The sequence below is a fragment of the Strongylocentrotus purpuratus genome, unplaced genomic scaffold (genome assembly GCF_000002235.5).
Source record: "Strongylocentrotus purpuratus isolate Spur 01 unplaced genomic scaffold, Spur_5.0 spur5_scaffold_10, whole genome shotgun sequence".
In the NCBI taxonomy this organism is placed as follows: Eukaryota; Metazoa; Echinodermata; class Echinoidea; order Camarodonta; family Strongylocentrotidae; genus Strongylocentrotus; species Strongylocentrotus purpuratus.
Window position 1 is genome coordinate 13,007,814 of NW_022145595.1, and position 22,204 is coordinate 13,030,017.

At 38.5% G+C, this 22,204-nt stretch overlaps 2 protein-coding genes across 2 annotated transcripts in view; both read right to left on the minus strand.

Annotated features, from left to right (window-relative positions):
* Positions 1-1,910: 1,910 nt before the first annotated feature.
* LOC115921853 lies at positions 1,911-5,068 on the minus strand. Its single transcript, XM_030980110.1, has 2 exons — positions 3,937-5,068; positions 1,911-3,118 (listed from the first exon to the last, which is right to left on the minus strand). Exons 1-2 carry the CDS (start codon positions 5,066-5,068, stop codon positions 1,911-1,913), a joined length of 2,340 nt encoding a protein of 779 aa, XP_030835970.1.
* A 6,729-nt stretch (positions 5,069-11,797) lies between these two features.
* The window catches only part of LOC105441791 (bromodomain-containing protein 4-like), a 30,056-nt gene continuing 19,649 nt past the window's right edge, over positions 11,798-22,204 (minus strand). Inside the window, exons 5-9 of the mRNA XM_030979552.1 lie at positions 17,033-17,115; positions 15,890-16,050; positions 15,187-15,321; positions 13,590-13,648; positions 11,798-12,989 (exon numbers count right to left, since the gene is read on the minus strand). Coding sequence (XP_030835412.1) covers positions 12,070-12,989; positions 13,590-13,648; positions 15,187-15,321; positions 15,890-16,050; positions 17,033-17,115 — 1,358 coding nt within the window. The 3' untranslated portion in view covers positions 11,798-12,069. The remainder of the gene's footprint in view (positions 12,990-13,589; positions 13,649-15,186; positions 15,322-15,889; positions 16,051-17,032; positions 17,116-22,204) is intronic.

The window sequence follows — 22,204 nt, forward strand, 5'->3', positions numbered from 1 at the left end:
ATCACCACGTCCAACTTTTAATCCAACTTTTAATGTAACCTTGTTTACATAAAATTCCAAATTGATTGTAATACTGTCCCTTCTTACGTAATGCAAGCATCTTACATAAAATATACACTTCTCTTTGATTTCTGATCTTAACGTTAGATATGTTAATAGCATGTTACTCAAACATATCCAATTCTAAAATGATTGTATTGATAACTGTTCCGTCAAAAAGAAGTACCAATCAGCGCGGTGGAGAGTGTGGGAGTTAATATTCGTCTATACAAACATAACGAAAATCATTTGGGAGCAGTAACCATCTCCATATTCAATGGAAATAAATCTGATTCTGAATCTGAACTAAAATGGCTAAACACCCCCACTGGGTCACGTTGCTTAAAAGACTTTTAGAGTACTCGTAAAAAGAAATGAAGCAACTGGATGTTTTAAACATTGCTTCAATAAGCCAGTTCGTAGATAAAATATGTGCGTGGCCAGATAAAAGAAATGTCTACCCCGATGTAGTGGTCCACCTCCATAACCCCAATCAGTTATACCGGGAGGGTAAACCCGAGGGTAGCATTTATTCAGTTTGATTTTCCCCTCCCAGACTTAGGTGAAGCCAAATACTTTGTGATAATTGTACAAATGCAGATCATTTAATCACATTTTAAGCAAATGCGGGGAAAGGTCGAAAGTTAACCCGGAGCTAAAAAGAAGGGGTCGTTTTCTGAAAAATGTGTTATTTTCATATTAGGGAATGATAGGTCTATGTTTCGTTGTGATAATAAAAATTACACAATTGCATAATAATAATCGCAATATAGATTAATGTCTTGCCATATTATCGCCGCGGGGGGGGGGGGGGGAGGACTCGAGCCTCGAATCTGTCGGAGGACCAACTATACCACGGCACATATACGTATACTTATTGTTTCGACGCTTATGAAGATATCTCTTTTAAATGAACAGATTTTAGGGTAATAGGTATTGATTTATACTTTGGAAGTGAATAGAAACTAGACACTACATGTTGCTATTACGCTGGGAACACGCATATGCGTACCCTAAATAACACTAAGTTGGGGGTGGGGCGGGCTATTACGACTGCCATGGTATTTTTGTCCTGTCTGTTTACCCGCATTTGGTGATTTGCAAATAACTATCGTAGGATCCTACGCTGTCATTGCTGATGATCCGCCAAAGACCACACCCTTGACAGCCATGCCATCAAAGTGTAAAGAAGAAGGGCAAGGATTCGATTCAGGACAATGACCATGGATCCCTGCATAAGAAACACCAGGGGAAAATGATCGTGAGTTAAGTACATACACACATGTCTACTACAAGCACAGTCTTTAATTGTTTGCTATATTAAAAAGAATCTTTTTTCTTCTTCTTCAAAAGTCATTATACTTTTAACTACTTTGTTGAAAATGAGAATTCGATAAATTCTCGATGCCATGGTAAAAGTAAAATGTGATCTGACTCAAGTTATCTCACTGTCGAAATCACCCCGTACAATCAAAAATCAAACAGGTAACATGCTTTTTAAAGAAGAGCGCTCGCAACCATTTCAATTCTACAAGTCTTATGTAGTTCTTTGAATACTCCTTGTGGGTACAAACGTGAATATACATGTAATATGTTTTGGTGCAAATATCGCAGCCAAAATAGAATCCTATCCTTTCAGGAAACTTCCCAGTAATTAGTAGGTTTAAAAATTGATATCATTTTCATCCATCCAAAGATGCTTTGATTTTGCCAGAAAAGCTTCTGTCCGCCTAATATTCAGATAAACTGCAATTTGTGGACGGGCTGCTGACGCCCCCCCCCCCTCCCATCTCCATACGCCACTAAATTGCATAGCTTTCATGTAGTAGTAGTAGCTGTCTGTCGCGAAGCGGCAATGACCGCCTTCATTTTCACTTTACAGTTGTTCTCCATACAGATCGCAGGCCTGCAGCAGTTGTCCAAGTCTTGATTTCAATTTGCCTCCGCTTAAGGTTCCGCTTGATCGCGTCCTTGTACCGAAGCCGTGGACGACCAATCCCTCTTTCGCCAGCGGGTAGTTGCGAAAATAGTACTTGCTTTGGTAACCTCTCAGAGGGCATCCTGATGACATGGCCTGTCCGTCGTAGGTTCTTCCTGATGAGCAGGTCCTCCATAGGATGTAGGTTTGCTCGTTCTAGTAACTCTTTGTTGGTCACCTTGTCCTTCCAGTTGATTATCATGATTGCTCGGAGGTGTCTCATCATGAACGCGTGAAGTTTCTTTACTTGACTTTTGTAGAGAGTCCAGCTTTCCGCACCGTATAAGACAGTGGATAGGACGATAGCCCTGTAGATTTTGCACTCCACTCTCGTTGAGACACGATGGTTGTTCCATAGCCTGGTTCGCAATCTTCCAAAGGCACTGCTGTCCTTTGCCATTCTTTTCACCAGCTCAGAGTCGATGCGTATGTCTTTGGATATAGTGCTGCCGAGGTAAGTGAACTCATCTACCTGGTTTAGGGCTCTTCCATCCACTAGGATCTCCTCCCCCTCTCGGTGGTCTGTACCTCGTTGGAATAGTACTTCAGTCTTTTTGATGTTTATTTGTAGACCGAACTTCTTTGATGCTGATGAAAATACATCTATAACATGTTGCATCTGCTCTGGCGTATGAGCAACAAGAGCACTGTCATCTGCAAAGAGGAGTTCCTTCACGAGAATCTGTGTAGACTTCGTCTTAGCTTTGAAGTGTGCGACATTGAATAGGTCGGCGTCTTGACGTGATTGTATGTATACGCCCTCCTCAAAGTCCAGCGTAGGGGCCAACACACATCCTTGTTTTACACCGTTACTTACAGGGAAGCTGTCGAATGTTTCGCCTGCTTCCTTGACTTTAGCCATCATACCCGTATGTAGGGACTCTATCATTCGGGTGAACTTCTCGGGACATCCATACTTTCGGAGTAGTTGCCAAAGACCTGTCCTACCAACAGTGCCAAAGGCTTTAGTAAAATCGACAAAAACCACACATAGGGATCGGTTGTGCTCGATACACTTCTCCTGTAGTTGTCTGAGGCAGAAGATCATGTCTACAGTGCTCCGGTTGTTTCTGAATCCGCATTGCGTCTCCGGCAATATATCTGGTGTTATGTGGGCATTCAATCTGTTAAGGAGGATCCTGGCAAAAACTTTCCCTGCTCAGTATTGACAATAGCGATATTCCTCTGTAGTTTCCACATTGAGTTCTATCTCCTTTTTTGAAGATGGTGACAATATTAGCATCCTTCCATTCAGGGGCGTAAATCCGTACCGAGGAGTGGGGGGATGATCGGCGATAGCCTTCACATACTAGCACACGCCCACACTAATTTACGCAAGCGCGCGCGATCGCGCACGCACAAACACACAACACACACACACACGCGCGCACACACACACACACACACACACACGCTCGCTCATTATTGGGGGTGTGGGTAATAGGCGGAAACTTAAACGTTTCCTTAAATCATTAATAACCGTTTTCAACTTTTAATCAGCCCTATTTATCTGAAATCAGTTTCCCCCTCTCGCGCGAAGCGCGGAAGTCTTGACGTTTCCTTAAACTATTAGAGAAAGAAGACGATTCGTTGCCCCGTTTTCGACTCTTAATAAGCCCTATTTATCTGAATTCAGTTTCCCCCTCTCGTACGAAGCGCGGAAGCCTTGACGTTTCCTTATCGTGACATACTGTATACGTGTAGGCTATACATAAACAAAATAACTAATTTCTCATGCATTATGCTGAAATTGAAACAATCACATTTTTTCTTCTTCTTCTTCTTCTTCCTTTTTTTTCCTCTCTAAGTTTGTTTTGGTAATATCAGGGGGGATGATTGTACAGGCCATCCCCCCTACTTCAAGCCAGGGGGGATGCAGCCCCCCCCCCCCCCCATCCCCCCGGGATTTACGCCCCTGCTTCCATTGCTGAGGTACGGAGCATGTACGGGCACGGCCCATGCTTGTTGTATCAGCATTAGTAAACTGTTGGTTAGTGTGGCTCCTCCGTGCTTCCATATCTCGCTTGGTATCCCATCCACTCCGGGGGCCTTGTCATCACCCAAGGAGGCAATTGCCAGGTTTAGCTCTTTTCGTGTTGGAATATCATCGAGTGCAGTAACTACAGGTCGCTGGTTGATCCTATCACGCGCTGCAGACTCGATATCTCCTGGCTGGTTGAGTAGTGTCTCAAAATGCTGCGACCATCGTTCAAGCACTCTTTTGTTGTCTGAAAAGGTTGTGTTACCGTCCAGGGACTTGAGATGAACTGTACTCCTTGTCTGTGGGCCCCAGACTTCCTTCAGTCCAGTGTAGAAGGACTTCATGTCATTATTGTCTGAGGAGCGCTGCAGGTCCTCTGCCTTTTTCTCCCACCAGTCGGTTTTCATTTTCCGTGTGTACCTCTGCAAGTGTCTGCAGGCTTCCTTGTACGCGGTGGTGGTGGACCTTGTGCTTCTAGTCTGTAATACACGTTGGTGTGTTTCATCCCTTTTCTTCATGAATATCAGAAGCTCGGAGTCTTCTGGGTCAAACCAGTCCTGGTGTTTTCGCTCTGGTTTACCGAGGGTGTTGCTCGCTGTCTCATATACTACTTTGCTGAGTGATGCCCAGGTCTGATCAACTGTCAATCCCTCTTGCACTTCCAAGTTCGTCAGAGCTTTCTCCATATCTTGCTCTAGATTTAGCCGTTGTGTGTTGACGTGTAGCCGGTCTGTGTTCAGCATTGCAAGTTTAGTAGCTCCTTGCTTCCTACGCTTTGAACGTAAAGCAAATGAAATCTTTGATCTTAGTAGCTGGTGATCTGTCAAGCAGTTAGCTCCACGCATAGTTCTTGTGCTGTGAACATCCATTCTGTCTCGTTGTCTTGTTATGATGTAATCATTCAGGTGCCAATGCTTAGAGCGAGGGTGCATCCAGGTGGTTTTGTGTTCTTCCCTCTGCTTGAACACGGTGTTTGTCAGTAGGAGTTCGAACTCAGAGCACAGCGCTAGAAGTAGCTCTACATTGGTGTTGCATTTACCGATTCCGTGCCTGCCTATCGTGACTGCCATTTCTCAAAGTCTCGTCCTACCCGGGCATTGAAGTCTCCCATCAATATCAGCTTGTCAGTCCGGGGGTGTCCCGCAACGTTCGCCTAAGCTGATTGTAGAAGTTCTCCTTTGTTTCATCCGGACTAGTCATGGTTGGTGCGTATACACTGAGCATTTCCCTTCTTCGTCAGTGGTACCGCCATTGTCATAATTCTATCATTCACCGCTTTAGGCATTTCTGTGAGCTTCACTAAGATCTCTTTTCTGATGGCGAATCCCACTCCAGCCTCTCGTCGTACGCCGTCCGGCTTGCCGCTCCAGAAGAATATGTAGCCCATGTCATCGAGCCTTCCTGACTCGGAGAAACGTGTTTCACTCAGAGCAGCAATGTCAATTCTGTATTTCTCCAGCTCCATGGCTACAAGGGCAGCTTTCATGTGAGCATTAAAAACCCTTGTTGAATTACTCCAAATTCGAATCTCTCTTCTGCCTCATTTGGAACATAACGAAGAGGCAGACAAAAGAACAGCAGGCTGGGGGTAATCAACCAATCCAACACTAACAAATCCCGACATTATCTGCATATTTGATTTGATTTGATTTGATTTATTTATTCCTGTTTGATTTTCTTTTTCTTTTGCATTTTTACAAATATATAACAAACAAATATTGCAAATTTACACATGACAAAAGAATATATGTGGAATAAGGTAAGGCTGGGTGTAACTAATCGAGAACATCAAACATTGCAAAGGCATAAAAACTCACCCTTTACTGATAGGAGGATTTGGGCTATCCAAAGGCTGATTAGAATCTAGTAACAAGACACAAACAACAACACAGAATAAATCAATCAATGCTATTGGCAGTGGAATGCATGCATTGATGTTATTTGGTTGCTAGCATAGTTCATCGGCCAATAATAAGCATTTTTAATGAATAGTAATCTAGATGTTATTACCAAAGAAAAAAATGTCAGTCAGTCACTCAATAGTGTCTGACGGTGGAGTCTAGAAGTTAAACGGTTCGCCTTGCATAATGCGCATTCTAGGACACCGCTAAAGTTTAAATTTCACAGATAGGACATACATGTTCGTATGTGCATGATCAATAAATTTGGACTTGAACTTGAACTTGAAATTGTGATGTTGGCTGCAAAAAGGACATAGAATCTTTAATTTATATACAACACTTTTCAATTTTGAAAGATGGTCATGGGGTCTGTATCATTAAAATACCTACAGTCAATCGTGACATTATATTGTATCTCCAGTCTTGCTGCAGTAATGGATGTAACCATAGATTGTATCTTTCTATCACATGAAATCAATCATTAGTTCATTATTTGATGAACAGTTACCCCTGGTTTGATTGAGTAGTATTTGGAGTACAATAATAACTCTTTCTTTGTTTGTTTATTTATTTAAATACGGTGCTTTCAGCTTAGCATAGCTGTTTTTCAACATGTCCGTACATGGTACATCAAAATACAGATGATTAAACAGATAAAAACACAAAATTAAACAATAAAAAATACATAATATCAAAATAAATTAATGTAAAAAAAAAAATATTTATTAAAAAACAAATACAATGCAAGTTAAACAGAAGAGGGGGAAAAATTATATCTAGAAAGGGTGGGGGTTTAGTTGAGAAATCAATCTGGTGAAAATATTACTAAAGTTACTTGCTAAGCGGATTGACTCTGGGAGTTCATTAAACAGTTTTATACCAATATCTGCTGTATCTTTTCTGCTACAGAATGTTGAGGAATTTTAGATAAATACATATAACATCAACAGTAAGACGAAGGTCACGTACATCATACAATTAGGTGTAGATAAAATTGTTAAAATAGAATGAAAGCCACTTACATCGCGCAACGCGTGACACTTTTACAGCAGAAACATTTCCATTGAGATATTGAGGCACGATCTTAGTAACGTTTATATTTTATGAGGCAATTGAATAGGGCTAATTAAAAAAAAAAACACTTTACATTCAAAGTAACAAAGGAAACAGAATTCGTTTTGTTTGCGGTTACTTGAGATTTAATGGAGGATGTTTTCTTGTAACCTGAATATCAACATCATGACAATAACAACAATTACAACACGAACTTTCCCAACTGAATATAGAAGGATAAACCGTCGTCATACTTTCCCCTTTTATATTACACTGCTACAATCCACCCCTGGGAAGGACCTGGGTATTTTTACTTTCGAATTTTTCGATCAATTTATACAAGTATCTGCATCTGCATACACTACAAAACTAAATACACTGGATCATGAAGCTACCATGTCCAACTCAGAGTACTTTCTGCATCGAGGCCACAAACAGATGGCGACATTGTTCCATGCGTTAAACAGGCGAACAGTATTACTTTCTTGCTCGGACCAGCGAGATACATAACCCCCCCCCCCCCCTTGCATAAAAAGAAGGCAAACAGTTCCCTGCATTGAACAGGCGAACAGATACCTTAACAATCAGGTACAGGTTATAAAAAGATAGGACGGAATGCCTGCAATCATCGGGGCCCCACCGGAAACCAAGTTGCAAGATACAATGGCCAATTCAAATAATGCAAATCATGTTCTTAAAACACAACCTTCTCATGAAGTATTCTACAGCAATGTGTAATACAAATTATAATACCCTTTATACGTATATATTTCTACATATACACATACACACAGGCGCGTACGCAGGGGGTGTTTGGGGGGCTAACCCCCCCCCCCCCCCCCCCCTTTGTTTTTTTGTTTTTTTGTTTTTTGTTTTTTAATAATAAAAAAAAGAAATAAAAAAATTATTCCCATGGCTGACCTAAAAAACTAAAAAAGCTGACCTTACCCCCCCCCCCCCCCAACGGAGCAAAATGTCAAATTTTCAAATTTCGAGACCAAAAAAAAAAAAAATGTCCTCAACAACTGAAGCAATATCCCATTCTCTCAAAAAATTGCTTTCATATTGTGCCATAAATAATATAATAACCCAATCCGGTATATGAACTTAACATTTTGATCTCAACCCCTCACCTATTTGGTTACTTTCGTTTAACTATACCTTTTTGCGATTTGAAGCTTGACACCTTTATGAACACGGCTCGGGATGATAGTAGCCCCGCGATCACCTCAGTGATGATATTTTGTACCAAAAAGAAAAGAAGGGGGTAAAGGGAAAGATTTATTTAATTTTGTTGAAAAAAAGTGTTCCTTCCCCTGGACCCAACCAAGGGCCCTATGGCGGGCCCCTTGATACTCATCTGACCGTCATTTAGTGCCTAAAGCTTCTGGGGGCTCCGCCCGCTGGACCCCACTCCAATCAGTGTCCTGCCAGTGTCACAAATAAGGTATAAAAATATGTTCATCTGACCGTAATCAAATGCCTAAAACCCCTGAGCTTCCGGGAGATCTGCCCCCTGGACCCCGCCCAGGGCCCTAAAGCGGACCCCTGGATGCCAAATTTTCAAATTTAGTACTCCGTCCTTCCTATAATTTGTGTGCCAGAGTTGGTAAAAGAAAAATTACATCCTGACAAAAACTCAATAGTTTAGGATAATGCGCTAATTTGTGCATGTTTTAATGTCCCGTTATTTGATCCATGATTTACAATCTTCAATAATATTAAGTTTGCTAATGCGTGTTTTTTTGTATTTTTGAAGTTTAAAAAAGGATGAAATTACACAAGTTTGTGTTCGCTTGTTCTCCTCTTTACACATTCAACAATGGATGAGATATCATTGACAGGGACAACGAACAGTTGCTGTGATACCATTTTCTGATGTAGGAATTCTAAATCCTGAAATTCATGCGCTCTTTTATCTCACCATCTGGTCAACAGTTGCAGATTAGCGCATAACTTTTCGGCGGCTTGGAGCATGGGGTCAAAGGAGAGCGGCTTGATTCCAGTCCTTCTCTATCACGTCCCTGGGTAGGGCAAGCCACTTTTGTCCTACCTAGGAACAACTAAAGTATGCAATTTATTCATAACAGGTCAATTAAATCATTTGAATGATGCGCTTCACAAAGACATATGCATGAATTTTGGTTACATTACGAAAATTTGCCTACTTTCATCAAATCAGTTAATTCCGGCTATCAAGTATGAAAATGATTTGTAATATTATTGTCTGTTGAGTGTCTAGTCAGGATACTACTTGCTCCTATACCTTACACACACTATAAAACATCCTCCTGGCTCTCAGCACACAAATAAAACATTACATAGATAAACAGTTACCGTAATTCTGCACCAGTCTATTATGTTCGGAGTTGGTACTGCAAAACAAGAAATGTTTGACTTGCAAATTTGGACTTGCAATACTTTTTGCATAGTTTGTCCAAGAAAACGATTTGACTTGACCAATATTTGACTCGTTGTTCGTTGTGTGACGTACTTCCAGTTATGCCTGGTTAACTGTACATCAATATGTGTCATATCTAGTCCTATTGATTTAAATCAAACATTATCAAAAGTGAGTAATGTTTCATATTTGTTATATCTAGTCCTATTAATTTATATCAAACATCATCAAGCGTGGTCCATATTTTCAACTTCACACACCTACCAAATAAAAACTATCAACAAGTAATCATGAATTTCTGCCATATTTATTATAGACATTCTGAATGAAGGAGAGTAATTAAAATGTCACTCCCTTCCAAATTTACAAACATACTACATGTGAATAGTAAATGAATAAGCATTCCTTTCGCCGTTAATATGCATTTGGATAAACAAAAACAGGAGATAAATTGGAAGACGTGTCCTACATAAAAAATATATTTCACTATTCTCAAGCACAATGGTCACCAGAACATGGTTTTAGCATGGACCTACTACAAATGGACTTTTGACGAAGCAGTCCCTTTGATCCTATGCGTTCCACCGCTAGGTTTGAATTTCGCGCCAATGCAAAAACCCAGCGTGTGGTCCCAACACAATCTGACAGCTGGATGCGATCAGTAGAGGGTCCATCGTTTTAGGCAGGATGAATTTGAATTTAGAGTGGTATAGTTGAGTATCCTACAATTATGGAATGAAATTTATTGAACTGATTACATTGCCTATTTCTGAGGCTTTGGCAATTAACATGTTTAAAGATGGTCACACATATGTATCGTCTTGATAACTTGCAATGGTACAATCATTACTGCACAAATAATAAAAAAATAAAAAAATAGCTCAAAGGTTAAGTAAATAATGAAGAATAAAGAGATGAGAATGAAATAAAATGAACATGATGCTGATGGTACATATGTTTGACGTAACAAGTGATGTAAATAGTTTGTAGTCTACTGTGTTTTGGTTATGCTACAGTGAAACCTGTCTAAAAAGACCACCTAAGGGAGACAAGAAAAGTGGTCCTTTAGTACATGTTTCAATGAGAAACCATTTTCAAGGGAAACAAAAAATGTGGTCTCTGTAGACAGGTGGTCTTTCTATACAGGTGGTCGCTAAAGAAGGTTTTACTGTATAAACATGTTTTATAAGTGGAGGTGTCATGGTGCAGTGGTTCATTCACTTGACTCTCAATCAAAGGGTTGAGGGTTCAAATTTCAGCACTAACGTCTTTCACACTTTCCACTCTCCACCCAGGTGTAAATGAATACGCAGCAATCCCTGGGGGGTGTTTCACAAAAATCCTAAGTTGAAATTATCTCTAAGTTCGACTTAAATATTATGGAGAGCCATTTGTAGCCTTATTTTGAAAAATATTCAAAAGCAAAAATTCAAGTATTTTAGACTTTTCATAAATTCCACATCAAGAACATGAAACCTCCCATGATAATAGGAAATATGAATGATTTAAATCAACATTTTATGCCTTTTAAAATAACTTTAACAAAACATTTTCAAGGATGCTAACGGCTTTCCATAATTGTTAAGTCCAACTTAGAGATAAGTTCAACTTAGGATCTTTGTGAAACACCCCCCTGGAGTAATAACAATTGCAGGGCCTTCGGGAAGAACAGCATTGATGCTGATGAGGCCTCCTTGGGTATACAAAATTATTACCATTAGGAGTAGTATCATTATTATAAACAAGCATGGAAATGATTTCAGGAGCTTCTAAGAAAAAAAGCTGATGAACAAAGCCTATGGTAAACTTGATTTAATTATAAAAGATGCAGTAACTGTAATGTACTAGGTAACAAAGGCTTACATACTAACCGTACTTAGATTCACCTACACATAAATCACTGTATAAAATTCATAGATGTAAGAAATTAAATATTTTGGAGTTTCCTACCAAAAATGTATTATTGATTTGCATAAGAACAATTTATAATACAGGAAGCTACTTATTAGAACAAAATATACATACATATATTCTGGAGAGATAAAAATTGAGGATATAACAAGTAATATAACATGATACACTCTACTTTTCTACATCAAAATCAATTCAATGGATAGACTATGAAAGAGAATTACATGTACTTGCAAAACCTTAAAATGTAATTGTATGAGATTGAAAATTAAAAATAAAGATATGATTTTTAGGTACCTCCATGTAGCAAAGGTTATAGAAGCTTTTCTTTTTCAAACACAATATTGGTTTAAGGGCATTCAAAATTTTCAAATATGCTTATCGTTTCCTACAATGCAGAAAGATTTATTTCATATCTACCCCCTAATAAAGGAATATAGGAATACCAAAACGAAAATTGAGCAAAGAATTAGTATTACTAAGAAATTATAATGGTAGATCATTTAAGAAAATAGCCTGATCCTGAACAGATAGTCTCTCTTTTTTTTATACGTTCTGTGATTAGAACTGCATATCATTATGCCAAAACCAGGGTCATACATCAATTCTACATTGATTATAATACTCTGTCGCTTTTTATACTGTATTGCTAATAACACCTGTTTTGGTGTTAAGAAATATGTTGCTGTAATGTTAACACATTTCAAAAGTTAATGTGCAAGACTATTGAAGCTCATATTGTGTTTAATGATAATACAAGAAGAACACAGATTACATCACTTTGCAGATGCTATGATGACCCTTGTTAATTTTGAGTCTTAGGCTCTTGTCTAAAGGACTGCATCATGCGGGGATGGAAGGAAGGCGGTGGGATAGGAGCCGGGGCAAAGTTGGAAGTGGAGACCGGAGTTGCTCCGATTTTGGGAGTAAACGGCATCTGGCCTTGCTGGCTCTGGGCCTGGATCCATTGCATCTGACTTGAAACCGAGTGATGCAGGGACGCTGGTGGATGCACCTGTTGGTCCATCAAGGAGGGCGGTTTCTGGGCGTGGTTGCCTGCACCCCTTGGAGGCATGCCTGGAGGAGGAGGGGGTGGAAGAGTCAGTGGGGGTGGAGGGATGTTGAATAGAGAGAACCCAAGGAAGGGTGGTACTGGTTGATTGCTAGGTGGGTTGGTGAAGGCATTGGGAGGTGCATTGCTTGTAGACGGTTGCAGAGTGGCTGAAGGACTGTTCAATAATGGCGGAGTTCTTGCAGGGAGGGGTACACCTCCCCAGGAAGCAGGGGGCTGGGGTGGTTTCAGTTGCCAGGGCGGTGCAAAACCAATCCCCCTTGCTGAGAACGTCTGGGGATTGGATATGGACGCACTTTGTTTCAGAGGTTGAGAACCTTCCATCTGCATCAGCTGCGGTGGCTGATGGCCTGCGGGAGGCTCTGTGGTTTGTGGATTCTGGAACATTGAAGGAACCCCTGGAGGGAAGCCTGGTGGCCTTGGTGGAGCACCGTACCACTGTCTGGGAGGAGGACAGGGGAAGTCCCCTCTTGGAGGACCCACCATGTTAGGCATCCAACCAGGTTGGTTTGAAGGGCGTGGCATGAACTGTTGTTGGTGGTGGTGGGGGCGTGGACCAAACGCAGGAGATCCAAACTGAGGAGGTCTGCATGCTGGTTGCCTCTGGAGAGGAGGATGCGGTCTAGGCTGGTTTCTTCGGCCATGGAATTGTTCTACAATAAAGAAATTCATAAAAACCGAACTAAAATAACAAAACATTCTTTATATCTAAACGTTAGAATCATCTTCTTTTTACAGAAAATACAAAGGTACAAGAAAGAATACTGGGGCGTTATTCAATTCAATACTGACGTCAGAAATAGGACTATTTTACTCAGTTTTTCGGCTTAAATAAAATACTTGGCCAACTTTGGTATTATAATTAGGTTGAAGCCTTTGGTTAAGTATTTTACCCTAAATTTAAGACAGCTCCCTAACATACTTAAGCCAATTATTTTGGAAACATTGATTGAAAGGCTTATGGTTTTCATGCACATTCATCATAAGCAGTGCACAATTATATTATGTTAATCAAATTGTGCATTACTTTCAATTGACCGTGTGATGTCACAATGCTCAGTAGGTAGTCTACCATAAAGGCGGCTTTTGAAAGTAATTGCTTAAATGTAATCTAAATACAACTTAGAACATTTACTTACCTAAGCCAAATGATAAGAAAAAGTTTTACTTAAACAAAGTATCGCATTGAATACCGGCCCCGATGACTTATCAATGGTTTTGAGCCGAACAACAAATAAACATTGAATGATTACCTTGTCTATTGCCATGTCTCCACTGTCCCTGTTGTCCTTGCTGAGAGCCATCATTCCTTCTGAAATTACAAAGGCAAAATTATTTATAATATTAATAAATCTGGTTTCACATACCACTTCATAGCTTCAATCTTTTCCTCTCATTTTCATGTTTTTATTGAAACTAAGTCAGTGGACTTCTCTTTTAAAACAGATTAATATTCACCAGTGCCATATCATCATAATTACTGTGTTTTCTGTTTAACATGGCTAAATAGATGGACATTTAAATTTAACTGACATGTGAAGAAAATAATTTTTAAGTTTTCAGAAAGAAGCTATGTAAAGCCTTTGAATTATTTGCTTTATAAATAAAATACATTATGGATAACAAAAATTGTTCAAACACCAATGGGAATTTAATGCCAGGACACCTGGTGGCATAAATAGTCTATTTGACCTTCCAGTAAGGATAGTGGATTCATGTTACTAGCACACACATTATCTGTAAGTCTAGATATTAGGTCTACTATAGCCAGCTAGCTGAAATGTCTCCCTCTATGCTCAAATTTGATAGTTTCAAATCTTTCATGGTTTTCTAGACCTGCAAGCTCAAAATTCTAACCGAAAATAGATCCCCCCCCCCCCTTGGGATTATTGTTTGAGGGGGGAATGGGTCAAGGATTCCATTGTGTTGTGAGCTCATTGTGATTGTCAAATTAAAATGTGCACCTCTGTAGCGTGGCATATTGATAGAGATATTTGTGGTACAAGCATGTAAGCATACACGAAATGGGTCATAGTTTAAGTCATGTTCCTACATGTTATTCCTATTTTGGAGCTTCATAAAATGCTGCCCAATTAGGAGCAACTTCCAGTGATGTAACTATCTCTCTCATGTAGCTATGCTCTGTAGGCTCTTCTGGTCGAGTATTTATTGTGCTAGTCTCAGTATTGTTCAGTATTTACAACACTACAACACAATATTCCACTAGCGTGTTGGTGCTGGTGGAAGTTGAGCAACGTTCAAGAGCATTTCTTAAAGGAGTCCAATTTGTTGTACAGTGTGCATTGTGTGTGATGATCATCATGGTTAAAGAAAACCGTGAAATGAAAACTATTTCCTTTTTTCTTTTTTTCAAGAAAGCACAAATACATACATATCTTCTCTTGGAGAAAAGGGGAAAGGGAAAATGTTGGTGCTGGTGAAAGTTGAACAAGTTCTAAGAGTTTTCTCATTTTTTTCTTTTTCTCAAGCTGAAGATCACTGAACCCTTTCAAAAATTCTGATAATCAACAGCATTAATTATTCTTGGTCATCAGCTGTTTATGCCTCATTTACACATTTGTGTATTTGGCTTGGGTATTGCTGCGTATTTACATGTATGGCAAGCTGTTTTTTACATTTATTCCTTTTTCTTGAAATCAAGAAAAGATTTGTGTTGTTGTAAAGCAATGGTAATTATTAATATCAAGAATTGAAATCTTGATTTCAGAAATAGGAATAAATGTTAAAACAGCTTGCCATAAATACGCAACAATATTCAAGCTAAATACACAAAGAAGTGACTGAGCATTAGAGCAAGCTGATGTACCGGTACTGCAATAAGCAACTCACCCTTGTGGAACTTTCCTCTTCCTTTCTTTCTTCTTTGAATTCTTTGCTGCCAACTCTGCCTCATCATCGCTGAATTCCTGAACCTCTTCTGGGCATTCCTCATCATTCTTCCATGATGCATCAGAGCCACGCATTCTGGATATGGGAGAGAAAAAAAAGTACAGGTTTGGAAGAGTTTCAAATGTTTAAGGATCTACACTTTTGTTTAACAACTTTTCAGATATCAAGGGACAGAAAAATAACATAATGAGTAATGCAAAATGTAACTGATCATCATGTATTAGGGTCCATAGCACATCTGACATTATCCAAATCTTAAATATCACACTTTGTTCTTGTTTTGCATAACAGTGTCTGCACTTTGATACTATGCTGACGGCATACTGCATAGGCTCTGTACTTGAGTTGTTCCAGACAAGGCCAAGGACTGACAGAGTTACGCTCTGCTCAAGGCTTTAGGAATTGTGGTCAAGTGTCAAATTAGACTCCGTGCCTGAAAACTGGACATGGTTGGCCTTCAGAGGCATTGCAAACCTGCTTTAGCGACCACCTGTCTTCAAAGACCACATTTTTTGTTTCCCTTGAAAATGGTTTCTCATTGAAACATGTACTATAGGCACCTGTCTACAAAGACCACCTGCCTATACAGACCACTTGTTGTCTCTCTTGTGTAGTCTTTATAGACAGGTTTCACTGTACTTACTTTTTGAGCTGCTCTGTGAAGACATACTGTGTTACGTCCACATTTTTAGGGGCAAAGAAGACCTCGGTTTTGAGCTTGATTTCATGCTGCTCGATGTCGGCTGCATTGTTGAAACGCACAGAGTAGAAGGGAGAGACGACAGGGCCAAACAGATCATATACCTGGAATAAAAAATCATGGAAATATATTAAACCATTGTAAGCATTCATAATAATAATATCGGATTCTTATATAGCGCACGTATCGACCTTGAAGTTCCTCAAGGCGCTCCAACATTACCCGGCTATGCTAGGCTGCCGATTTGGATGCTCACAGCATTTAAGGAATTCTTTCCTATTGGTTCCCATTTAACACCTGTGTGAAGAGTGGCAAGCGTAGATTAATGTCTTGCCAAAGGACATTAGTGCCGCGGCAGGACTCAAACCGCTCACCCAGTGACTTATCCACTATGGCACAACACCTCTACATCATATTTTTATAACAGCTGATGACAGTAGTTTAGTGAAGCACAATCAACTCATCAATTGTATAGCCTATCAAATTGGCAACACTTTCATATCAGTTACAGTTATATCGGGTACATATTTCTAAGTTGACTGTTCTAAGTAGCCAATGTGAGCCAACATAGGAACAGATATTATCTTGCATTTTTTCTTCAAATTGGCATGAAAAATGTATAGTTCTTTATGACTGTTATAATATTTTACTGCTACAAATATACAGGAAAAAAAACCAAAGACCAAACATAAGATCAGTTCACACATACATTTATGTGCCTTTTTTATATTTTCAATTTTTGTGGGGGAGATATTATAACAACAATAACCTGCACTACACGAGTGTAAAACCGTTGAGGGACTGTCCTACTGCATATACGCTACAGTCTACACAAACACTGTCTGGGTGGAGAGTGGCAATTGTAGATTCACGTCTTGCAAAAGGACAATAGTGCCGTGGCAGGACTCAAACTCTGTACCTTGTAATCTACAGTCAGGTGACTTGTCCACTAGACCACAACACCTCTACAATCATGGATGGAATACTAGATGACTGCTAACATATATCTTTTAATTCAAGAACAATACAAGACTGCTTTCCCCATTTCCTTTTTTTCAATAAAACTGTATATGATCTTTAACCTACCTGACCAAGAACAGATCTATCTGGTTTGAACAGGACACTCTCGATGTTGAGGGCTGGACTTTTAGGTTCAGCTTGGATGATCACTGCAAGTAGAAGAGCATAAATGTATAAATCATTATTAAAGGATTTATCATATCATGCATAACTGCCAACATTTGAAAATAAGAATTAGCAATTTTTAGCACGGTATGCCTTCGAAAATAAGAAATCAACTCTTAAATTGCGGCACATGGTAGAACAAGCTAAATTTAATTAGCTTAAGCACCACAGATAGCTTTAGCTTAAGCACCACAAAAAAAAACACCCCAAAACCAACAACAACAAAAAATGAAATTTTTGAAAATCTGGAATATTACGAATTTTCAGACCTGTCCTAAAAATCCAGAAAAACAGAATATTCCAGATTATTTGTAAGGGTTGGCAGGTACATGTACATGTACGTATCATGTTGATTATAAAGTTTGATTTCCATCTTTGATAAAGTATTGTTGGCATGAATGCATAGGACATAACACTTTTTAAAGAACTGGTAATATCATAAAAGTAAAAATAAACATGAATTGCACATACAATGCCAACAAATTAAAAAAAAAGGAAAATATAAGAGAAAGTAGAAAAAATACAAACAGAATAGCATCGAACAGGTCAGATCAGTGTATAACATCTAAAGGTAAAGTAAACTAAACTATATACAAATAAATAAAATAACACAAAGCAAAGCAGTCTGCAAAAAAAAAAAGGAAAAGAAAAGTTGATAAAATGAAGTACAAGAAAAGAGCACCCCCCCCCCCTCCACAAAAAAAGGAAATGAAAAGAAACACAGGGAAATTTAAAGAAAAAAAGAAATTATCGACATGTAACAATGTTTGTGAGGGAATATTGGATTCAAATTATTCAAATAAATAGCAGGAAAAAGGTGAAGAAATAAGCAAAAATGTTTGCTTCATATATTTCTTACTGACATTCAAATGTAGTAAACAGGATAATATCTGATCTTTGCTACAACCAATGCTTGAACTTTACTAAGATATTCCAGTGGGGTTTTTTAATCACAAGCAATCAAGAAATAAATGCAGATCAAAGCAGAAGATTCCTTGAGCTATGTGCAACATTTTATTGACGGAAGAGCCTGTCATAACATTCTCCTAGCTTCTATTTCTGACTTGATCGAGTAAGAATCCCCACCAAGGACATTAATATTAATAATGATCCAAGTCAACACATGTGACTAATGCAGGCCTGTTCAGACTTCAGACTTCAGACTACAGAAAGTCTATATGAAACTCGTTTCTATTTGAGAGAACGTTGTATAAAGAATCATCGTATACTGAAAGGAGCGTACAGACTACTGTAGATAACATCTTTTGAAGAAACGTTGTATAAAGAAACGTTATATAAGAATCATCGTAAAGTCACAGGAGCCTAACAGACTAGAAAACATTTAAAGAAACATCTTATAAAGAAACGTCTTATAAAGAAACTAATTTCGAAGAGGTCAGTTAAAATGACGCTCGCAAAAAAAAAGTCCAGTTACACAATTTTTGTACGATACGACGTATCCTGATTCTTTATATGTTTCATTCAAAATGATACTCAAACAGGTGCTTTGTATACAACGTTTCGTTATACGAATTATATTTGTTAAATGACATTCAGACTAGATAAACTCATCGTTTAGCTAAACGATAAATGCTGGTAGTCTGAATGCAGGGTTAATTTGGCTCGTCATTAAGCCATATCTTCATACTGTAAGAGGCTGACAACACGCAGGAAACCACAAATTGATTCTCATAAACTTAACTGAAGGGGTAAATATTACTCATATTAGGAACAAGTGGTAGTTAACCCCGCCCTAGTTTGCAGACACAAACCCATGTCAGACGTGATGCGTAAGAGTGTCTGCACCATGAGACTACAATGGGGTCTGTACTTTATAAGTCACTCTACTTGACAGAGCCAGAGACTGACTTTAGGCTCTGCTCAAGGCTTCGGAAGTCGTCCATGCAGACCAAATCCACCCCAAAGATGATCTTAATTGAATTTTGAAAATGTTATACTAACAAATTTATGTATCAGTTACAAAAATACATCACAAAGCCTTAAAATGATATGTACACTATATTTGCCTCACATATCGCACAATAAAGATAAAATGAGGCAACTTAGACAATTAAACCACTCATTGTGGGTAAATCAAAATTACTCTGGATTAAAAAAAAGAGAAAAGATACAAAAAAGTAGTCCTTGTTTTGTTTTGTTCTTTCTTTATTAGTCTAATGCAATTAATTCAAAGCATTTGAAATCACTGACACACGATATCTTTTGTTCACTTCATATTTTTTTGTTTAAATTTGCAAGTAAAGTAATGGAAGGGAGAAACACAGAGAGAAAGAAAGAAATAAAGAAAAGAAGCAGAAGAGGAGGAAGAGGAGGAGGTGGAAGAAGAGGAAGAAGAGGAAGAAGTGGAGGAAGAGGAGGAGGAGGAAGAAGAAGAGGAAGAGGAGGAAGAGGAGGAAGAGGAGGGAGAATACGGGAGAATAAGAGGAAGAAGAAAAAGAAGAGGAAGAAGAAAAAGAAGAGGAAGAAGAGGAAGAGGAGGAAGAGGAGGAGGGGAGGGAGAAGAAGAGGAGGAAGAGGAGGAAGAAGAAGAAGAGGAAGTAGAAGAAGAAGAAGAAGAAGAAGGAGGAAGAGGAAGAAGAAGAGGAAGAAGAAGAAGAAGAAGAAGAAGAAGAAGAAGAAGAAGAAGAAGAAAATAAAGAAGAAGAACAACAAGAAGAACAAGAACAAGAACAAGAACAAGAAGAAAGAAAGACTGAAAGAAAGAAAGAAAGAAAGAAAGAACACACACAAAGCAGAAGACACCGAGCTAATGTACCCCCATCTTCTTGTAAATAATGTAGACAATATGTAGAAGTCTAGACTCATTACATGTTGGGTAGGAAGAGTAAACATGAATAATAACATGTCGGTTTTTTTTTTTTTTTTTTTTTTTTTTTTTTCCTTTCTGTTTTTATTGTTATTTTTGAAAAATTAACAGAGTAAAAGCAGCAATATAAAATATAATATCATCTTAAAACTACAAAACAGGCACGCACTCATGCTTTTGATGACTTATTGACAAAAGACAAGTCGTCCTCTCCTTGACAGGTCATGCAAGGAGGGCAAGTATCGTAACAAAGGCAACAAAAATATTGGGGTAAATATGGAGGTATATTTGTCATCGTGGGGGATTTGTTACCATGGTGATTTGGATTAGTAATTAATATGAGGGGTGAGTACACCGCCGATGACTTATTTTACCTAGGACAGGGAGTGACATGGGGACGGGTTTACTTTTCTATTGACATCTTGTTCTATCAAGTTTATCTAAATGCGATCAGATCACAAGAACAAAATCATAACATTTTAAAGCCAAAAACATATACTGGTTCTAATGCAGCTCCAACACATTTGATTTGTATATCATATCATAACTATCTTTATTCTTATTTGTTGTAGACATATCAGACCTAACCTTCTACTTTATTCTAGCTTCATTGTCTTAATATGCATCTCAGGCTATTTACATTATTATATTTGTATTCGTTTATATGAAAACAAAAATGAAACAAAAATTGAAGAAAACAAATGTTACTCAAATGTTATTTTACGATGAAAAGATAACTGCTCATTTCATAGAATAAACATGACAGGCTATCGGAGGCTATTATTCTAAGAGGCAACTTTGAATGCTGCTTCAGCAACACAATGCAATTGGATGGATTGGTAAACAAGTATTTTCCTTTTTCTCTGACAAACACAATAAATCTCAAATGTTTAGCTTCACCAAATGGTTCAAAGCCGCTTGACATTTACAAGACTCCACGGAGAGCCCAAAGAGACCGTTACTATTATCCTCCTCCACTGATATTCTCCTCTATTTTTGTTTGGGAAGGGGGGGGGGGGGGGAGGGGTAAACAAATGTGTGCCCAGCAAAAGGGTACATGTAAATAAAAATTCAAATTCCTTCTGTCTGTCTCTCTTGTCACACTCTATACATGTATGTTCATTTTCTTGTTATGCCTCTATCTACATTATTTCTGCCTTAATTTGTCTGTCTCTCTGTCTCTCTTTTTCTCTTTTTGTTTAATCTCCCACCCCTCCCCCTCCCCCTTCTCTCTCTCTCTCTCTCTCTTTATCTACATGTCCCCATTTCCATCTCATAGCAAATATTCTATAAATCTCTCTCATCTTCCCAAAATGTATCCTTTCAACTTTGAAATACACACATTCATTCAATATGTCTTTCCAAAAGGAAGACAGAATCTTCATAATCTAAAATACTTTTTTACCCCTTGGTCAAATAATGCCAAAATCAACCAATTTACATTTTGTAGTCCTTCTACATGTACTGGTTTCCGTGGATTAGTTGATTTTCTGTACAACGAAAGCACTAAATACAACCTGGGGGGGTGTTTCATAAAGATGTTCGTAAGTTACGCACGACTTTACGCACGACTGGAACATGTTCTTGGGTGCTAATCAGATTCTCAATCATTTACATGTAGCACAAGAACTTATCACCAGTCGTGCGTAAAGTCGTGCGTAACTTACGAACAGCTTTATGAAACACCCCCCAGACTGCCTCAAGTCTGAAAACTACAAGACTAACATTCCTCACTTTCAAAAGTTCTCCCTGGAAAAAAGAAGAAAGTGATGTGATCAATGGGAATGCTTTTAAACTTGGACGTCTAACGCACGCTCAGACGATCAATCCATTGCAAAGCGAAATAACCTTTCAAAATGCCATCTTGGCTTTGCCAGTAAGCCGTTCTACAAGTTAAAGTTGATTTTCTTTCTCTCTCCCACCTATGAGTCAAAGTGAATCATATTCCATGAATTAATGATGCTGCTTCTTTGTGCTGTAGGCAATGTCTGGATTTCCTATATTGGTTTTTGAACATCCATACATGTATGTGCCTCTCCCTCAAGCAAGAATGTTACCACATCTTTCTTTGAAAAATTAATCTAGACCAGACTATGTGCATTGGTGAATCATTCTGTAGACTGTTCATTATTCAATGTTACAAATGTACTACTAGTAACTTTTTTAAAATTGTATTTCACCAAGATACGATACCAATAAATAATCAAAACATTACACATTTTTTTCTCTGATCTTTTGGAAATTAA